This window comes from Oncorhynchus keta, chromosome 10 (genome assembly GCF_023373465.1).
Source record: "Oncorhynchus keta strain PuntledgeMale-10-30-2019 chromosome 10, Oket_V2, whole genome shotgun sequence".
Taxonomy (NCBI): Eukaryota; Metazoa; Chordata; class Actinopteri; order Salmoniformes; family Salmonidae; genus Oncorhynchus; species Oncorhynchus keta.
The window spans coordinates 30825806-30842908 of NC_068430.1; the positions used below are offsets into that span (position 1 = coordinate 30825806).

Genomic DNA, 17103 nt, shown 5'->3' on the forward strand with positions numbered 1-17103 from the left:
CTGTATGTGTTGTCTATATGGTATGTGTTGTCTGTACAGTATGTGTTGTCTATACAGTATGTGTTGTCTATACAGTATGTGTTGTTTGTACAGTATGTGTTGTTTATACAGTATGTGTTGTCTATACAATATGTGTTGTCTGTACAGTATCTGTTGTCTATACAGTATGTGTTGTCTATACATTATGTTTTGTCTGTACAGCATGTTTTGTCTATACAGTATGTGTTGTCCATACAGTATGTGTTGTCTATACAGTATGTGTTGTCTGTACAGTATGTGTTGTCTATACAGTATGTGATGTCTGTACATCTGTTATGTTAGCTTCACATCATTCCAACCTGCTATTTTTCTCTCCCCCCTCTCTCCCCCCTCTCTCCCCTCTCTTCACCCTCTCTCTCCACTCTCTCCCCCCTCCCTCCCCCCTCCCTCCCTCTCTTCACCCTCTCTCCCCTCTCTCTCCCTCTCTTCACCCTCTCTCTCCACTCTCTCCCCCCTCCCTCCCACTCTTCACCCTCTCTCTCCCCTCTCTCTCCCCTCTCTCTCCCCTCTCTCCCTCTCTTCACCCTCTCTCTCCCCTCTCTCTCCCCTCTCTCCCCCTCCCTCCCTCTCTTCACCCTCTCTCTCCCCTCTCTCCCCCTCCCTCCCTCTCTTCACCCTCTCTCTCCCCTCTCTCTCCCCTCTCTCCCTCTCTTCACCTCTCTCTCCCCTCTCTCCCCCTCCCTCCCTCTCTTCACCCTCTCTCCCCTCTCTCCCCCTCTCTCCCTCTCTTCACCCTCTCTCTCCCCCTCTCTCCCCCTCCCTCCCTCTCTTCACCCTCTCTCTCCCCTCTCTCCCCCTCTCTCCTCTCTTCACCTCTCTCTCCCCTCTCTCTCCCCTCTCTCCCCCTCTCTCCCTCTCTTCACCCTCTCTCCCCCTCTCTCCCCCTCCCTCCCTCCCTCTCTTCACCCTCTCTCTCCCCTCTCTCCCCCTCTCTCTCCCTCCTCTCTCCCTCTCTTCACCCTCTCTCTCCTCCCCTCTCCCCTCTCTCCCCACTCCCTCCCTCTCTTCACCCCTCTCTCCTCCCCTCTCCTCTCTCCTCTCTCCCCTCTCTCTCCCTCTCTTCGCCCTCTCTCCCCTCTCTCCCCCTCCCTCCCTCTCTTCACCCTCTCTCTCCCCTCTCTCTCCCCTCTCTCCCCCCTCTCTCCCTCTCTTCACCCTCTCTCTCCCCTCTCTCTCGCTCTCTCAGCCACGAGGAGCATGCAGGTTCCCATCCTCTCTATGGCCATGGAGAGTGTAAATGGCCTGGCTGTGAGGCTCTGTGTGATGACATGGGACAGTTCATCAAGTGAGTAACACCCTGAAGCTGCATTCATCAACGACTCTCCTCCACACAGCCACTGTGTGTCAGTCAGCCCATGCTACAAAGAATGGACGGGACCCCTATTGCTGATGGATTGTCACTTTCACTCTTCCTAGCATGACTTTCTAGTGACTAGTGTAGGACTCTACAGTGAGTACTACTATTTCAGTCAGCCCAGACACACACTACCAGCGAACGCAGCGACTAGCCAGTGCTGAGTGTCAGTCAGTCATTGTAGCTTTCTACAGCCTTCCATCAATAATGAATCAGTTGCTATCGGTTACATCAGGCTCCCTTGGTAGAGCAGAGCGTTTTGTTATTGTGTGTCCGTCTACATTATTTAACAGCTCTCTCTCTCTCTCTCTCTCTCTCTGTCAGCCTTCTCTCATCCCTTTATCCCTCACTTCAATCCCTCTCTCTCTTTACGTGGTGTGTAGTGAGAGAACCTGTGACACGGTGCTGATAAGGTATCAAAGAAACCGAGGTTACGCCTTATAAGATAGCATAAGTCATTCAGTGTGTGTGTGTGTGTGTGTGTGTGTGTGTGTGTGTGTGTGTGTGTGTGTGTGTGTGTGTGTGTGTGTGTGTGTGTGTGTGTGTGTGTGTGTGTGTGTGTGTGTGTGTGTTACCTGTCTGTCACTGGTCCCTCCCGTCTCGAGCTGATTAGTGTTGTGCTCCCAGAGTTCTCTGCTCTGAAGGGTCAAGCAAATTGTTTCCACGCTTCGTTAGTGGTTTACTTAATTAGCTCATTTACAATCACAGCTCTTTGTTTCCATGGCGCTAGCATAGACTTCAAACAGCAGCTCCCTCGCTGTCCATCTCCCCCTGCTTTCCTTCTCTCTCTCCTCTCTGCCTTTCTTTACCTCTCTGTCCATCTCCCCCTGCTTTCCTTCTCTCTCTCCTCTCTGCCTTTCTTTACCTCTCTGTCCATCTCCCCCTGCTTTCCTTCTCTCTCTCCTCTCTGCCTTTCTTTACCTCTCTGTCCATCTCCCCCTGCTTTCCTTCTCTCTCTCCTCTCTGCCTTTCTTTACCTCTCTGTCCATCTCCCCTGCTTTCCTTCTCACTCTCCTCTCTGCCTTTCTTTACCTCTCTGTCCATCTCCCCCTGCTTTCCTTCTCTCTCTCCTCTCTGCCTTTCTTTACCTCTCTGTCCATCTCCCCCTGCTTTGCTTCTCTCTCTCCTCTCTGCCTTTCTTTACCTCTCTGTCCATCTCCCCCTGCTTTCCTTCTCTCTCTCCTCTCTGCCTTTCTTTACCTCTCTGTCCATCTCCCCCTGCTTTCCTTCTCTCTCTCCTCTCTGCCTTTCTTTACCTCTCTGTCCATCTCCCCCTGCTTTGCTTCTCTCTCTCCTCTCTGCCTTTCTTTACCTCTCTGTCCATCTCCCCCTGCTTTGCTTCTCTCTCTCCTCTCTGCCTTTCTTTACCTCTCTGTCCATCTCCCCCTGCTTTCCTTCTCTCTCTCCTCTCTGCCTTTCTTTACCTCTCTGTCCATCTCCCCCTGCTTTCCTTCTCTCTCTCCTCTCTGCCTTTCTTTACCTCTCTGTCCATCTCCCCCTGCTTTCCTTCTCACTCTCCTCTCTGCCTTTCTTTACCTCTCTGTCCATCTCCCCCTGCTTTCCTTCTCTCTCTCCTCTCTGCCTTTCTTTACCTCTCTGTCCATCTCCCCCTGCTTTGCTTCTCTCTCTCCTCTCTGCCTTTCTTTACCTCTCTGTCTTGTCTGTTTGCCAGTTTGGAGTCTTTGGGGATGGTGTGTAAAGTGGAGAGGGGAGAGGGAGGGGTGAGGGGGGTACAGCGGGGGAGATTGGGTGTGTGTATGTGAACGTGTGTGCTGGTGGGAATAAGGGGTGATACATCTAAGCCTGATGTAAACAGTAAGTTGTTACTATTTGTTAGCGTGATGACACAACACACAACATGTCAGGCGAACAAACTCACTAATACACACAGGCACATTCCACTGAGATCCTGATATCTCTACTACAACAGCTTCAGGACAGTCCACTTGTGGCTAACAAATAACAAACCCATAATAAACCCATAGCAATCCCAGTTATGAATATTTTAACAGAGGCCAAAGGAACCCTTAACCAAGGCTTTACCAAGACCTAACAATGTCTGTAAGGTAGAGAAACAGACTTTATAATCATCCACTGAGATAATATCTTGAGGGATAGTGTGTATTAACATGGCATGGTATACACACACACACACACACACACACACACACACACACACACACACACACACACACACACACACACACACACACACACACACACACACACACACACACACACACACACACACACACACACACACACACACACACACACACACACATACACACACTCTCACATACCCGGAGGAGGTGTTGTGAAATGATGGCAGCGGACAGTCTGATCAAAGCCAGAGGCAGGCTGGGAAAGTTTTGAGAGGAAAGCTGTTGTTTGGTGTCTTATTTCACACAGCCTCAGGGCAGGTGGAGTGAGGGGGGGAGAGAGAGAGAGACAAACCAAACAGTGACAGATAAAGCCGTCAGGTCGACAGTGCGCTCCCCTCCAGCCTTCCTTAGTCATCGCTCCGGGCAGGAAGAGACGAGAGGGGGAGAGGAGACACTCTTCTATTTCCAGCTCTTTTCTTCCTTCTGATCTTTGATCTCTCTCTTTCTCTCCCCCTTTCCTCCCATCCCCTTTATTCTCTTTGTCCCACCACTCTCCTCTTCCCATCACCTATTTTCTTCTCTTCTCCTCTTCTATCTAATTACATTTTCCTAAATAGTAGAGACATTTACTAATTTCCCCTCCTGTCTCTTTCTCTCGCTCTATGCCGTCTGGTACAGTACTTTGTTGGCTGTGGTTAGTGGGGCTGATGGTAATGGGTAATGTGGGTTGAATCCCGGTCTGAGAGGGCTGAGGAGTAAACAGAGACTCATTGTCGGGATGCACGGAAAAAACCTGGCTACTGTTTATGACTGAGCCACAGAGTTGGAGAGGGAGGGGGGGTAGAGGTGGAGAATTTTAGAGGAAAATAGGAAAAAATTATGTTGGAGTGAAGGGTTATAGACATGGTTAGGGAGTGGAGGAGTAAAGAGAGAGTTAGGGAGTGGAGGAGTAAAGAGAGAGTTAGGGCGTGGAGGAGTAAAGAGAGAGTTAGGGAGTGGAGGAGTAAAGAGAGAGTTAGGGAGTGGAGGATTATAGAGAGAGTTGGGGAGTGGAGGAGTAAAGAGAGAGTTAGGGAGTGGAGGAGTAAAGAGAGAGTTAGGGAGTGGAGGAGTAAAGAGAGAGTTAGGGAGTGGAGGATTATAGAGAGAGTTTGGGAGTGGAGGAGTAAAGAGAGAGTTAGGGAGTGGAGGAGTAAAGAGAGAGTTAGGGAGTGGAGGAGTAAAGAGAGAGTTAGGGAGTGGAGGTATAAAGAGAGAGTGAGGGAGTGGAGGATTATAGAGAGAGTTAGGGAGTGGAGGATTATAGAGAGAGTGAGGGAGTGGAGGATTATAGAGAGAGTTAGGGAGTGGAGGTGTAAAGAGAGAGTTAGGGAGTGGAGGATTATAGAGAGAGTTAGGGAGTGGAGGATTATAGAGAGAGTTAGGGAGTGGAGGAGTGAAGAGAGAGTTAGGGAGTGGAGGAGTGAAGAGAGAGTTTGGGAGTGGAGGGGTAAAGAGAGAGCTAGGGAGTGGAGGTGTAAAGAGAGAGTTAGGGAGTGGAGGAGTAAAGAGAGAGTTAGGGAGTGGAGGAGTAAAGAGAGAGTTAGGGAGTGGAGGATTATAGAGAGAGTTAGGGAGTGGAGGAGTAAAGAGAGAGCTAGGGAGTGGAGGTGTAAAGAGAGAGTTAGGGAGTGGAGGTGTAAAGAGAGAGTTAGGGAGTGGAGGAGTAAAGAGAGAGTTAGGGAGTGGAGGTGTAAAGAGAGAGTTAGGGAGTGGAGGAGTAAAGAGAGAGCTAGGGAGTGGATGGTGTAAAGAGAGAGTTAGGGAGTGGAGGAGTAAAGAGAGAGCTAGGGAGTGGAGGAGTAAAGAGAGAGTTAGGGAGTGGGGGAGTAAAGAGAGAGTTAGGGAGTGGAGGAGTAAAGAGAGAGTTAGGGAGTGGAGGAGTAAAGAGAGAGTTAGGGAGTGGAGTGGTGAAGAGATAGTTAGGGAGTGGGGGTGTAAAGAGAGAGTTAGGGAGTGGGGGTGTAAAGAGAGAGTTAGGGAGTGGAGGAGTGAAGAGATAGTTAGGGAGTGGGGGTGTAAAGAGAGGGGGAGAAGAGGGAGGTGAGATCATGTTTTTGTTATTATTACCATGTACTTGTGTTGAGCCGTCTATCTATGCCGGGATTACCCATGCCATGACATCATTGTTATTGGTTCATTTCTTCTCTCAGTCTTATATTTTCAAACTCCCCACTCACTTCAAGAAATACACAAAGATACACACATCGTATCAGATTTGTCTTGAGCAGGAAAGAGGGATGTCCCATGTAGTCCTTGGTCACAGATAGTCAGAAATACAAGTCCTTTTGAAAATCCAGAAAACTTTTTTTACAGTCAGGGTAGGCAGCAGCAACCTGCAAATAACCCTGGCAATGACTGAGGGAGGGAGGTAGGCAGGGAGGTAGGTAGGGAGGTAGGTAGGTAGGTAGGTAGGTAGGTAGGTAGGTAGGTAGGTAGGTAGGTAGGTAGGTAGGTAGGTAGGTAGGTAGGTAGGTAGGGAGGTAGGTAGGGAGGGAGGGAGGGAGGGAGGGAGGGAGGGAGGGTTGGGAGGGAGGGAGGGAGGGAGGGAGGGAGGGAGGGAGGGAGGGAGGGAGAAAAGGTTAGAGAGAGGAAGAAGGGGAGGGAGAGAGGGAGAATGGGTTAGAGAGAGGGAGAAGGGGAGGGAGAGAGGGAGAATGGGAGGGAGAAGGGGAGGGAGAGAGGGAGAATGGGTTAGAGAGAGGAAGAAGGGGAGGGAGAGAGGGAGAAGGGGTGAGAGAGAGGGAGAAGGGGAGGGAGAGAGGGGATGGGAGGGGAGGGGGAGAGAGGGAGAATGGGAGGGAGAGGGCGAGAATGGGAGGGAGAGGGAGAATGGGAGGGAGAGAGGGAGAATGGGTTAGAGAGAGGGAGAAGGGGAGGGAGAGAGGGAGAATTGGAGGGAGAGAGGGAGAAGGGGAGGGGGAGAGGGAGAATGGGTTAGAGAGAGGGAGAAGGGGAGGGAGAGAGGGAGAATGGGAGGGAGAAGGGGAGGGAGAGAGGGAGAATGGGAGGGAGAGGGCGAGAATGGGAGGGAGAGGGAGAATGGGAGGGAGAGAGGGAGAATGGGTTAGAGAGAGGGAGAAGGGGAGGGAGAGAGAGAGGGAGAATGGGAGGGAGAGAGGGAGAAGGGGAGGGAGAGGGGGAGAATGGGAGGGAGAGAGGGAGAATGGGGAGGGAGAGAAGGAGAATGGGAGGGAGAGAGGGAGAATGGGAAGGTGGGGGGAGAATGGGAGGGAGGGAGGGAGAGAAGGAGAATGGATGGGAGGGAGGGAGAAGGGGAGGGAGAGAGGGAGAATGGGAAGGAGAAGGGGAGGGAGAGAGGGAGAATAGGTTAGAGAGAGGAAGAAGGGGAGGGAGAGAGGGAGAATGGATGGGAGAGAGGGAGGGAGAAAGGGTTAGAGAGAGGGAGAAGGGGAGGGAGAGAGGGAGAATAGGTTAGAGAGAGGAAGAAGGGGAGGGAGAGAGGGAGAAGGGGAGGGAGAATGGGAAGGAGAGAGGGAGAATGGGTTAGAGAAAGGAAGAAGGGGATGGAGAGAGGGAGAATGGGAGGGAGAGGGTGAGAATGGGATGGAGAGAGGGAGAATAGGTTAGAGAGAGGGAGAAGGGGACGGAGCGAGAGAGAATGGGAAGGAGAGCGGGAGAATGGGTTAGAGAGAGGGAGAAGGGGAGGGAGCGAGAGAGAATGGGAAGGAGAGTGGGAGAATGGGTTAGAGAGAGGGAGAAGGGGAGGGAGCGAGAGAGAATGGGAGGGAGAGAGGGAGAAGGGGAGGGAGAGAGGGAGAATGAGAGGAAGAGGGCGAGAATGGGAGCGAGAGGGAGAATGGGAGGGAGAGAGGGAGAAGGGGAGGGAGACAGGGAGAATGGGAGGGAGAGAGGGAGGGAGAATGGGTTAGAGAGAGGGAGAAGGGGACGGAGCGAGAGAGAATGGGAGGGAGAGAGGGAGAAGGGGAGGGAGCGAGGGAGAATGGGAGGGAGAGAGGGAGGGAGAAGGGGAGGGAGAGAGGGAGAATGGGAGGGAGAGAGGGAGAATGGGTTAGAGAGAGGAAGAAGGGGAGGGAGAGAGGGAGAATGGGTTAGAGAGAGGGAGAAGGGGAGAAAGAGAGGGAGAGAGGGAGAATGGGAGGGAGGGGGTGAGAATGGGAGGGAGAGGGAGAATGGGAGGGAGAGAGGGAGAATGGGTTAGAGAGAGGGAGAAGGGGAGGGAGCGATGGAGAATGAGAGGGAGAATGGGAGGGAGAGGGCGAGAATGAGAGGGAGAGGGAGAATGGGAGGGAGAGGGCGAGAATGGGAGGGAGAGGGAGAATGCGAGGAAGAGAGGGAGAATGGGAGGGAGAGAGGGAGAAGGGGAGGGGGAGAGGGAGAAGGGGAGGGAGAGAGGGAGAATGGGGGGAGAGAGGGAGAATGGGGGGGGAGAGAGGGAGAATGGGAGGGAGAGGGCGAGAATGGGAGGGAGAATGGGAGGGAGAGAGGGAGAAGGGGAGGGAGAGAGTGAGAATGGGAGGGAGAGAGGGAGAAGGGGAGGGAGAGAGGGAGAATGGGAGGGAGAGAGAGAAGGAGAAAGGGAGGGAGAGAGGTAGAATAGGTTAGAGAGAGGAAGAAGGGGTGGGAGAGAGGGAGAATGGGTTAGAGAGAGGGAGAAGGGGAGGGAGAGAGGGCGAATGGGAGGGAGAGAGTGAGAAGGGGAGGGAGAGAGGGAGAAGGGGAGGGAGAGAGGGAGAATGGGAGGGAGAATGGGAAGGAGAAGGGGAGGGAGAGAGGAAGAATAGGTTAGAGAGAGGAAGAAGGGGAGGGAGAGAGGGAGAATGGGTTAGAGAGAGGGAGAAGGGGAGGGAGAGAGGGAGAATGGGAGGGAGAAAGGGAGAAGGGGAGGGAGAGAGGGAGAATGGATGGGAGAGAGGGAGAATGGGTTAGAGAGAGGGAGAAGGCTAGGGAGAGAGGGAGAATGGGAAGGAGAAGGGGAGGGAGAGAGGGAGAATAGGTTAGAGAGAGGAAGAAGGGGAGGGAGAGAGGGAGAATGGGTTACAGAGAGGGAGAAGGGGAGAATGGGAGGGAGAGAGGGAGAAGGGGAGGGAGAGAGGGAGAATGGGTTTGAGAGAGGGAGAAGGGGAGGGAGCGAGGGATAATGGGAGGGAGAGAGGGAGAAGGGGAGGGAGACAGGGAGAATGGGAGGTTAGAGGGCGAGAATGGGAGGGAGAGGGAGAGGGAGAATGGGAGGGAGAGCGGGAGGGAGAATGGGTTAGAGAGAGGAAGAAGGGGAGGGAGAAAGGGAGAATGGGTTAGAGAGAGGGAGGGAGAATGGGTTAGAGAGAGGGAGAAGGGGAGGGAGCGAGGGAGAATGGGAGGGAGAGAGGGAGAAGGGAAGGGAAAGAGGGAGAATGGGTTAGAGAGAGGGAGAAGGGGAGGGAGCGAGGGAGAATGGGAGGGAGAGAGGGAGAAGGGGAGGGAGAGAGGGAGAATGGGAGGGAGAGGGCGAGAATGGGAGGGAGAGTGAGAATGGGAGGGAGAGAGGTAGAATGGGAGGGAGAGGGTGAGATTGGGAGGGAGAGGGAGAATGGGAGGGTGAGAGCGAGAATGAGAGGGAGAGAGGGAGAAGGGGAGGGAGAATGGGAGGGAGAGAGGGAGAATGGGAGGGAGAAGGGGAGGGAGAGAGGGAGAAGGGGAGGGAGAGTAGGAGAAGGGGAGGGAGAGAGGGAGAATGGTAGGGAGAGAGGGAGAAGGCGAGGGCGAGAGGGAGAATGAGAGGGAGAAGGGGAGGGAGAGAGGGAGAATGGGTTAGAGAGAGGAAGAAGGGGAGGGAGAGAGGGAGAATGGGTTAGAGATAGGACGAAGGGGAGGGAGAGAGGGAGAATGGGAGGGAGAATGTGAAGGAGAAGGGGAGGGAGAGAGGGAGAATAGGTTAGAGAGAGGAAGAAGGGGAGGGAGAGAGGGAGAATGGGTTAGAGAGAGGGAGAAGGGGAGGGAGAGAGGGAGAATGGGAGGGAGACAGGGAGAAGGGGAGGGAGAGAGTGAGAATGGGAGGGAGAGAGGGAGAAGGGGAGGGAGAGAGGGAGAATGGGAGGGAGCGAGAGAAGGAGAAAGGGAGGGAGAGAGAGAAGGAGAAAGGGAGGGAGAGAGGTAGAATAGGTTAGAGAGAGGAAGAAGGGGTGGGAGAGAGGGAGAATGGGAGGGAGAATGGGAGGGAGAGAGGGAGAATGGGAGGGAGACAGGGAGAAGGGGAGGGAGAGAGTGAGAATGGGAGGGAGAGAGGGAGAATGGGAGGGAGAGAGGGAGAATGGGAGGGAGAGAGAGAAGGAGAAAGGGAGGGAGAGAGGTAGAATAGGTTAGAGAGAGGAAGAAGGGGTGGGAGAGAGGGAGAATGGGTTAGAGAGAGGGAGAAGGGGAGGGAGAGAGGGCGAATGGGAGGGAGAGAGTGAGAAGGGGAGGGAGAGAGGGAGAAGGGGAGGGAGAGAGGGAGAAGGGGAGGGAGAAAGGGAGAAGGGGAGGGAGAGAGGGAGAATGGATGGGAGAGAGGGAGAATGGGTTAGAGAGAGGGAGAAGGCTAGGGAGAGAGGGAGAATGGGAAGGAGAAGGGGAGGGAGAGAGGGAGAATAGGTTAGAGAGAGGAAGAAGGGGAGGGAGAGATGGAGAATGGGTTACAGAGAGGGAGAAGGGGAGAATGGGAGGGAGAGAGGGAGAAGGGGAGGGAGAGAGGGAGAATGGGTTTGAGAGAGGGAGAGGTGGAGGGAGCGAGGGATAATGGGAGGGAGAGAGGGAGAAGGGGAGGGAGACAGGGAGAATGGGAGGTTAGAGGGCGAGAATGGGAGGGAGAGGGAGAGGGAGAATGGGAGGGAGAGCGGGAGGGAGAATGGGTTAGAGAGAGGAAGAAGGGGAGGGAGAAAGGGAGAATGGGTTAGAGAGAGGGAGGGAGAATGGGTTAGAGAGAGGGAGAAGGGGAGGGAGCGAGGGAGAATGGGAGGGAGAGAGGGAGAAGGGAAGGGAGAGAGGGAGAATGGGTTAGAGAGAGGGAGAAGGGGAGGGAGCGAGGGAGAATGGGAGGGAGAGAGGGAGAAGGGGAGGGAGAGAGGGAGAATGGGAGGGAGAGGGCGAGAATGGGAGGGAGAGTGAGAATGGGAGGGAGAGAGGTAGAATGGGAGGGAGAGGGTGAGATTGGGAGGGAGAGGGAGAATGGGAGGGAGAGAGCGAGAATGAGAGGGAGAGAGGGAGAAGGGGAGGGAGAATGGGAGGGAGAGAGGGAGAATGGGAGGGAGAAGGGGAGGGAGAGAGGGAGAAGGGGAGGGAGAGTAGGAGAAGGGGAGGGAGAGAGGGAGAAGGGGAGGGAGAGAGTGAGTATGGGAGGGAGAGAGGGAGAAGGGGAGGGAGAGAGGGAGAATGGGTTAGAGAGAGGGAGGGAGAATGGGATAGAGAGAGGGAGAAGGGGAGGGAGCGAGGGAGAATGGGAGGGAGAGAGGGAGAAGGGAAGGAGAGAGGGAGAATGGGTTAGAGAGAGGGAGAAGGGGAGGGAGCGAGGGAGAATGGGAGGGAGAGAGGGAGAAGGGGAGGGAGAGAGGGAGAATGGGAGGGAGAGGGCGAGAATGGGAGGGAGAGTGAGAATGGGAGGGAGAGAGGTAGAATGGGAGGGAGAGGGTGAGATTGGGAGGGAGAGGGAGAATGGGAGGGAGAGAGCGAGAATGAGAGGGAGAGAGGGAGAAGGGGAGGGAGAATGGGAGGGAGAGAGGGAGAATGGGAGGGAGAAGGGGAGGGAGAGAGGGAGAAGGGGAGGGAGAGTAGGAGAAGGGGAGGGAGAGAGGGAGAAGGGGAGGGAGAGAGTGAGAATGGGAGGGAGAGAGGGAGAAGGGGAGGGAGAGAGGGAGAATGGGAGGGAGAGAGAGAAGGAGAAAGGGAGGGAGAGAGGTAGAATAGGTTAGAGAGAGGAAGAAGGGGTGGGAGAGAGGGAGAATGGGTTAGAGAGAGGGAGAAGGGGAGGGAGAGAGGGCGAATGGGAGGGAGAGAGTGAGAAGGGGAGGGAGAGAGGGAGAATGGGTTTGAGAGAGGGAGAAGGGGAGGGAGCGAGGGATAATGGGAGGGAGAGAGGGAGAAGGGGAGGGAGAGTGGGAGAAGGGGAGGGAGAGAGGGAGAATGGTAGGGAGAGAGGGAGAAGGCAAGGGCGAGAGGGAGAATGAGAGGGAGAAGGGGAGGGAGAGAGGGAGAATGGGTTAGAGAGAGGAAGAAGGGGAGGGAGTGAGGGAGAATGGGTTAGAGATAGGACGAAGGGGAGGGAGAGAGGGAGAATGGGAGGGAGAATGTGAAGGAGAAGGGGAGGGAGAGAGGGAGAATAGGTTAGAGAGAGGAAGAAGGGGAGGGAGAGAGGGAGAATGGGTTAGAGAGAGGAAGAAGGGGAGGGAGAGAGGGAGAATGGGAGGGAGAGAGGGAGAATTGGAGGGAGAGGGCGAGAATGGGAGGGAGAGGGAGAATGGGAGGGAGAGAGGGAGAATGCGAGGGAGAGGGCGAGAATGGCAGGGAGAGGGCGAGAATGGCAGGGAGAGGGAGAATGGGAGGGAGAGAGGGAGAATGGGAGGGAGAGGGAGAATGGGAGGGAGAGGGCGAGAATGGGAGGGAGAGGGAGAATGGGAGGGAGAGAGGGAGAATGGGTTAGAGAGAGGAAGAAGGGGAGGGAGAGAGGGAGAATGGGTTAGAGAGAGGACGAAGGGGAGGGAGAGAGGGAGAATGGGAGGGAGAGAGGGAGAAGGGGAGGGAGAATGGGAGGGAGAGAGGGAGAAGGGGGGGAGAATGGGAGGGAGAAGGGGAGGGAGAGAGGGAGAATGGGAAGGAGAGAGGGAGAAGGGGGGGAGAGAGGGAGAATGGGTTAGAGAGAGGACGAAGTGGAGGGAGAGGGGGACAAACACCTGCCTGGAGGTGACAGCATTCTCTCCCACATATGCCCCCCTAGGCACAACTATGACATAACCAACAAAAACGGGTCACAACTCCTTCAGCTTTGTCGCACGCTGGGTATGTACATAGTCAACGGTAGGCTTCGAGGGGACTCCTATGGTAGGTACACCTATAGCTCATCTCTTGGCAGTAGTACTGTAGACTACTTTATCACTGACCTCAACCCAGAATCTCTCAGAGCGTTCACAGTCAGTCCACTAACACCCCTATCAGACCACAGCAAAATCACAGTCTACTTAAACAGAGCAATACTCAATCATGAGGCATCAAAGCCAAAGGAACTGACTAACATTAAGAAATGCTATAGATGGAAGGAATGCAGTTTGGAAACCTACCAAAAAACAATTAGGCAACAACAAATTCAATCCCTTTTAGACAATTTCCTGGGTAAAACGTTCCACTGTAATAGTGAAGGTGTAAACTTGGCAGTAGAAAATCTTAACAGTATATTTGACCTCTCAGTTTCCCTATCAAATCTAAAAATCTCAAATAGAAAACCGAAGAAAATCAACAATAATGACAAATGGTTTGATGAAGAATGCAAAAATCAAAGAAAGAAATTGAGAAACCTGTCCAACCAAAAACATAGAGACCCGGAAAACCTGAGTCTACGCCTTCACTATGGTGAATCACTAAAACAATACAGAAATACACTACGGAAAAAGAAGGAACAGCATGTCAGAAATCAGCTCAATGTAATTGAAGAATCCATAGACTCTATCCACTTCTGGGAAAATTGGAAAACACTAAACAAACAACAACACAAATAATTATCTATCCAAAATGGAGATGTATGGGTAAACCACTTCTCCAATCTTTTTGGCTCTAAATCAAAGAATAAAGAGCAAAAACATATACATGATCAAACACAGATCTTAGAATCAACTATTAAAGACTACCAGAACCCACTGGATTCTCCAATTACATTGAATGAGTTACAGGACAAAATAAAAACTCTCCAACCCAAAAAGGCCTGTGGTGTTGATGGTATCCTCAATGAAATGATCAAATATACAGACAACAAATTCCAATTGGCTATACTAAAACTCTTTAACATCATACTTAGCTCTGGCATCTTCCCCAATATTTGGAACCAAGGACTGATCACCCCAATCCACAAAAGTGAAGACAAATTTGACCCCAATAACTACCGTGGAATATGTGTCAACAGTAACCTTGGGAAAATCCTCTGCATTATTATTAACATACATTTCCTCAATGAAAACAATGTACTGACCAAATGTCAAATTGGCTTTTTTACCAAATTACCGTACAACAGACCATGTATTCACCCTGCACACCCTAATTGACAACCAAACAAAACAAAGGCAAAGTCTTCTCATGCTTTGTTGATTTCAAAAAATCCTTCGACTCAATCTGGCATGAGGGTCTGCTATACAAACTGAAAGTGGTGTTGGGGTTAAAATCCATGTACACAAACAACAAGTGTGCGGTTAAAATTGGCAAAAAACACACACATTTCTTCACACAGGGTCGTGGGGTTAGACAGGGATGCAGCTTAAGTTCACCCTCTTCAACGTATATATCAACGAATTGGCGCGGGCACTAGAAAAGTCTGCAGCACCCGGCCTCCCCCTGCTAGAATCCGAAGTCAAATGTCTGCTGTTTGCTGATGATCTGGTGCTTCTGTCACCAACCAAGGAGGGCCTACAGCAGCACCTAGATCTTATGCACAGATTCTGTCAGACCTGGGCCCTGACAGTAAATCTCAGTAAGACCAAAATAATGGTGTTCCAAAAAGGTCCAGTCACCAGGACCACAAATACAAATTCCATCTAGACACTGTTGCCCTAGAGCACACAAAAAACTATACATACCTTGGCCTCAACATCAGCGCCACAGGTAACTTCCACAAAGCTGTGAACGATCTGAGAGACAAGGCAAGAAGGGCATTCTATGCCATCAAAAGAAACATAAATTTCAACATACCAATTAGGATTTGGCTAAAAATACTTGAATCAGTCATAGAGCCCATTGCCCTTTATGGTTGTGAGGTCTGGGGTCCGCTCACCAACCAAGACTTCACAAAATGGGACAAACACCAAATTGAGACTCTGCACGCAGAATTCTGCAAAAATATCCTCAGTGTACAACGTAGAACACCAAATAATGCATGCAGAGTAGAATTAGGCCGATTCTACAACCACCTAAAAGGAAGCGATTCACAAACCTTCCATAACAAAGCCATCACCTACAGAGAGATGAACCTGGAGAAGAGTCCCCTAAGCAAGCTGGTCCTGGGGCTCTGTTCACAAACACAAACACACCCTACAGAGCCCCAGGACAACAGCACAATTAGACCCAACCAAATCATGAGAAAACAAAAAGATAATTACTTAAAACATTGGAAAGAATGAACAAAAAAACAGAGCAAACTAGAATGCTATTTGGCCCTACACAGAGAGTACACAGCGGCAGAATACCTGACCACTGTGAATGACCCAAAATTAAGGAAAGCTTTGACTGTGTACAGACTCAGTGAGCATAGCCTTGCTATTGAGAAAGGCCGCCGTAGGCAGACATGGCTCTCAAGAGAAGACAGGCTATGTTCTCACTGCCCACAAAATGAGGTGGAAACTGAGCTGCATTTTCTAACCTCCTGCCCAATGTATGACCATATTAGAGAGACATATTTCCCTCAGATTACACAGATCCACAAAGAATTCGAAAACAAATCCAATTTTGAAAAACTCCCATATCTACTGGGTGAAATTCCACAGTGTGCCATCACAGCAGCAAGATTTGTGACCTGTTGCCACGAGAAAAGGGCAACCAGTGAAGAACAAACACCATTGTAAATACAACCCATATTTATGCTTATTTATTTTATCTTCTGTCCTTTAACCATTTGTACATTGTTAAAACACTGTATATATATATAATATGACGTTTGTAATGTCTTTACTGTTTTTAAACTTCTGTATGTGTAATGTTTACTGTTAATTTTTGTTGTTTTTCACTTTATATATTCACTTTGTATGTTGTCTACCTCACTTGCTTTGGCAATGTTAACACATGTTTCCCATGCCAATAAAGCCCTTGAATTGAATTGAATTGAATTGAGAGGGAGAATGGGTTAGAGAGAGGGAGAGAGGGAGAAGGGGAGGGAGAATGGGTTAGAGAGAGGGAGAATGGGTTAGAGAGAGGGAGAGAGGGAGAAGGGGAGGGAGAATGGGTTAGAGAGAGGGAGAGAGGGAGAAGGGGAGGGAGAATGGGTTAGAGAGAGGGAGAATGGGTTAGAGAGAGGGAGAATGGGTTAGAGAGAGGGAGAGAGGGAGAAGGGGAGGGAGAATGGGTTAGAGAGAGGGAGAATGGGTTAGAGAGAGGGAGAGAGGGAGAAGGGGAGGGAGAATGGGTTAGAGAGAGGGAGAATGGGTTAGAGAGAGGGAGAATGGGTTAGAGAGAGGGAGAATGGGTTAGAGAGAGGGAGAATGGGTTAGAGAGAGGGAGAATGGGTTAGAGAGAGGGAGAGAGGGAGAAGGGGAGGGAGAATGGGAGGGAGAGAGGGAGAATGGGAGGGAGAGAGGGAGAATGGGTTAGAGAGAGGGAGAAGGGGAGGGAGAGAGGGAGAATAGGTTAGAGAGAGGAAGAAGGGGAGGGAGAGAGGGATAATGGGAGGGAGAATGGGTTAGAGAGAGGGAGAAGGGGAGGGAGAGAGGGAGAATGGGAGGGAGAATGGGTTAGAGAGAGGGAGAAGGGGAGGGAGAGAGGGAGAAGGGGAGGGAGAGAGGGAGAATAGGTTAGAGAGAGGAAGAAGGGGAGGGAGAGAGGGAGAATGGGAGGGAGAATGGGTTAGAGAGAGGGAGAAGGGGAGGGAGAGAGGGAGCAGTACGCTGGGAAAGATCAGAAGGTCCCGCATCCTCCCACAGCAGAGGAAACAAACATCACCGCCATGCAGACACAGCACACACACACACTCTGTCTCACACACACACTCTGTCTCACACACACACTCTGTCTCACACACACACTCTGTCTCACACACACACTCTGTCTCACACACACACTCTGTCTCACACACACACTTCAGCACACACACACACTCTGTCTCACACACACACTCTGTCTCACACACACACTCTGTCTCACACACACACTCTGTCTCACACACACACTCTGTCTCACACACACACTCTGTCTCACACACACACTCTGTCTCACACATACACTCTGTCTCACACACACACTCTAGCTCTCACACACACTCTGTCTCACACACACACTCTGTCTCACACACACACTCTAGCTCTCACACACACTCTGTCTCACACACACACTAACATATAATCACACACACACACACACACACACACACACACACACACACACACACACACACACACACACACACACACACACACACACACACACACACACACACACACACACACACACACACACACACACACACGTGCACCCACACACATATTTCAGCGCAGAAGTGTATTAGGAGTAAATCATAGATTAGGACCTCTCTCTGTAGCTATGATAACACATGAGCTCATGTCCAGTTGTTCTCCCACACTGAGCTCATGTCCAGGTGTTCTCCCACACTGAGCTCATGTCCAGGTGTTCTCCCACACTGAGCTCATGTCCAGGTGTTCTCCCACACTG

General features: G+C 51.7%; 1 protein-coding gene and 1 long non-coding RNA gene across 14 annotated transcripts in view; one reads left to right on the forward strand and one right to left on the reverse strand.

The window, feature by feature from the left end:
- LOC118373815 (forkhead box protein P4-like) overlaps window positions 1-17103 on the forward strand; it is a 181568-nt gene that overhangs the window by 144904 nt on the left and 19561 nt on the right. For all 10 annotated transcript variants that reach the window (XM_052526847.1, XM_052526844.1, XM_052526848.1 and 7 more), the window contains one exon: window positions 1226-1324. In XM_052526847.1, coding sequence (XP_052382807.1) covers window positions 1226-1324 — 99 coding nt within the window. The remainder of the gene's footprint in view (window positions 1-1225; window positions 1325-17103) is intronic.
- Window positions 1331-3099, reverse strand: LOC127932187 (uncharacterized). Of its 4 annotated transcripts, none has more exons than XR_008144476.1 (3): window positions 2986-3099; window positions 2426-2929; window positions 1331-2370 (listed from the first exon to the last, which is right to left on the reverse strand). It is a non-coding gene; the product is annotated as an uncharacterized LOC127932187 (long non-coding RNA). The 4 variants fall into 4 exon arrangements; XR_008144474.1 differs by having other exon boundaries at window positions 2426-2873; window positions 2930-3072; XR_008144473.1 differs by having other exon boundaries at window positions 2426-2649; window positions 2762-3072.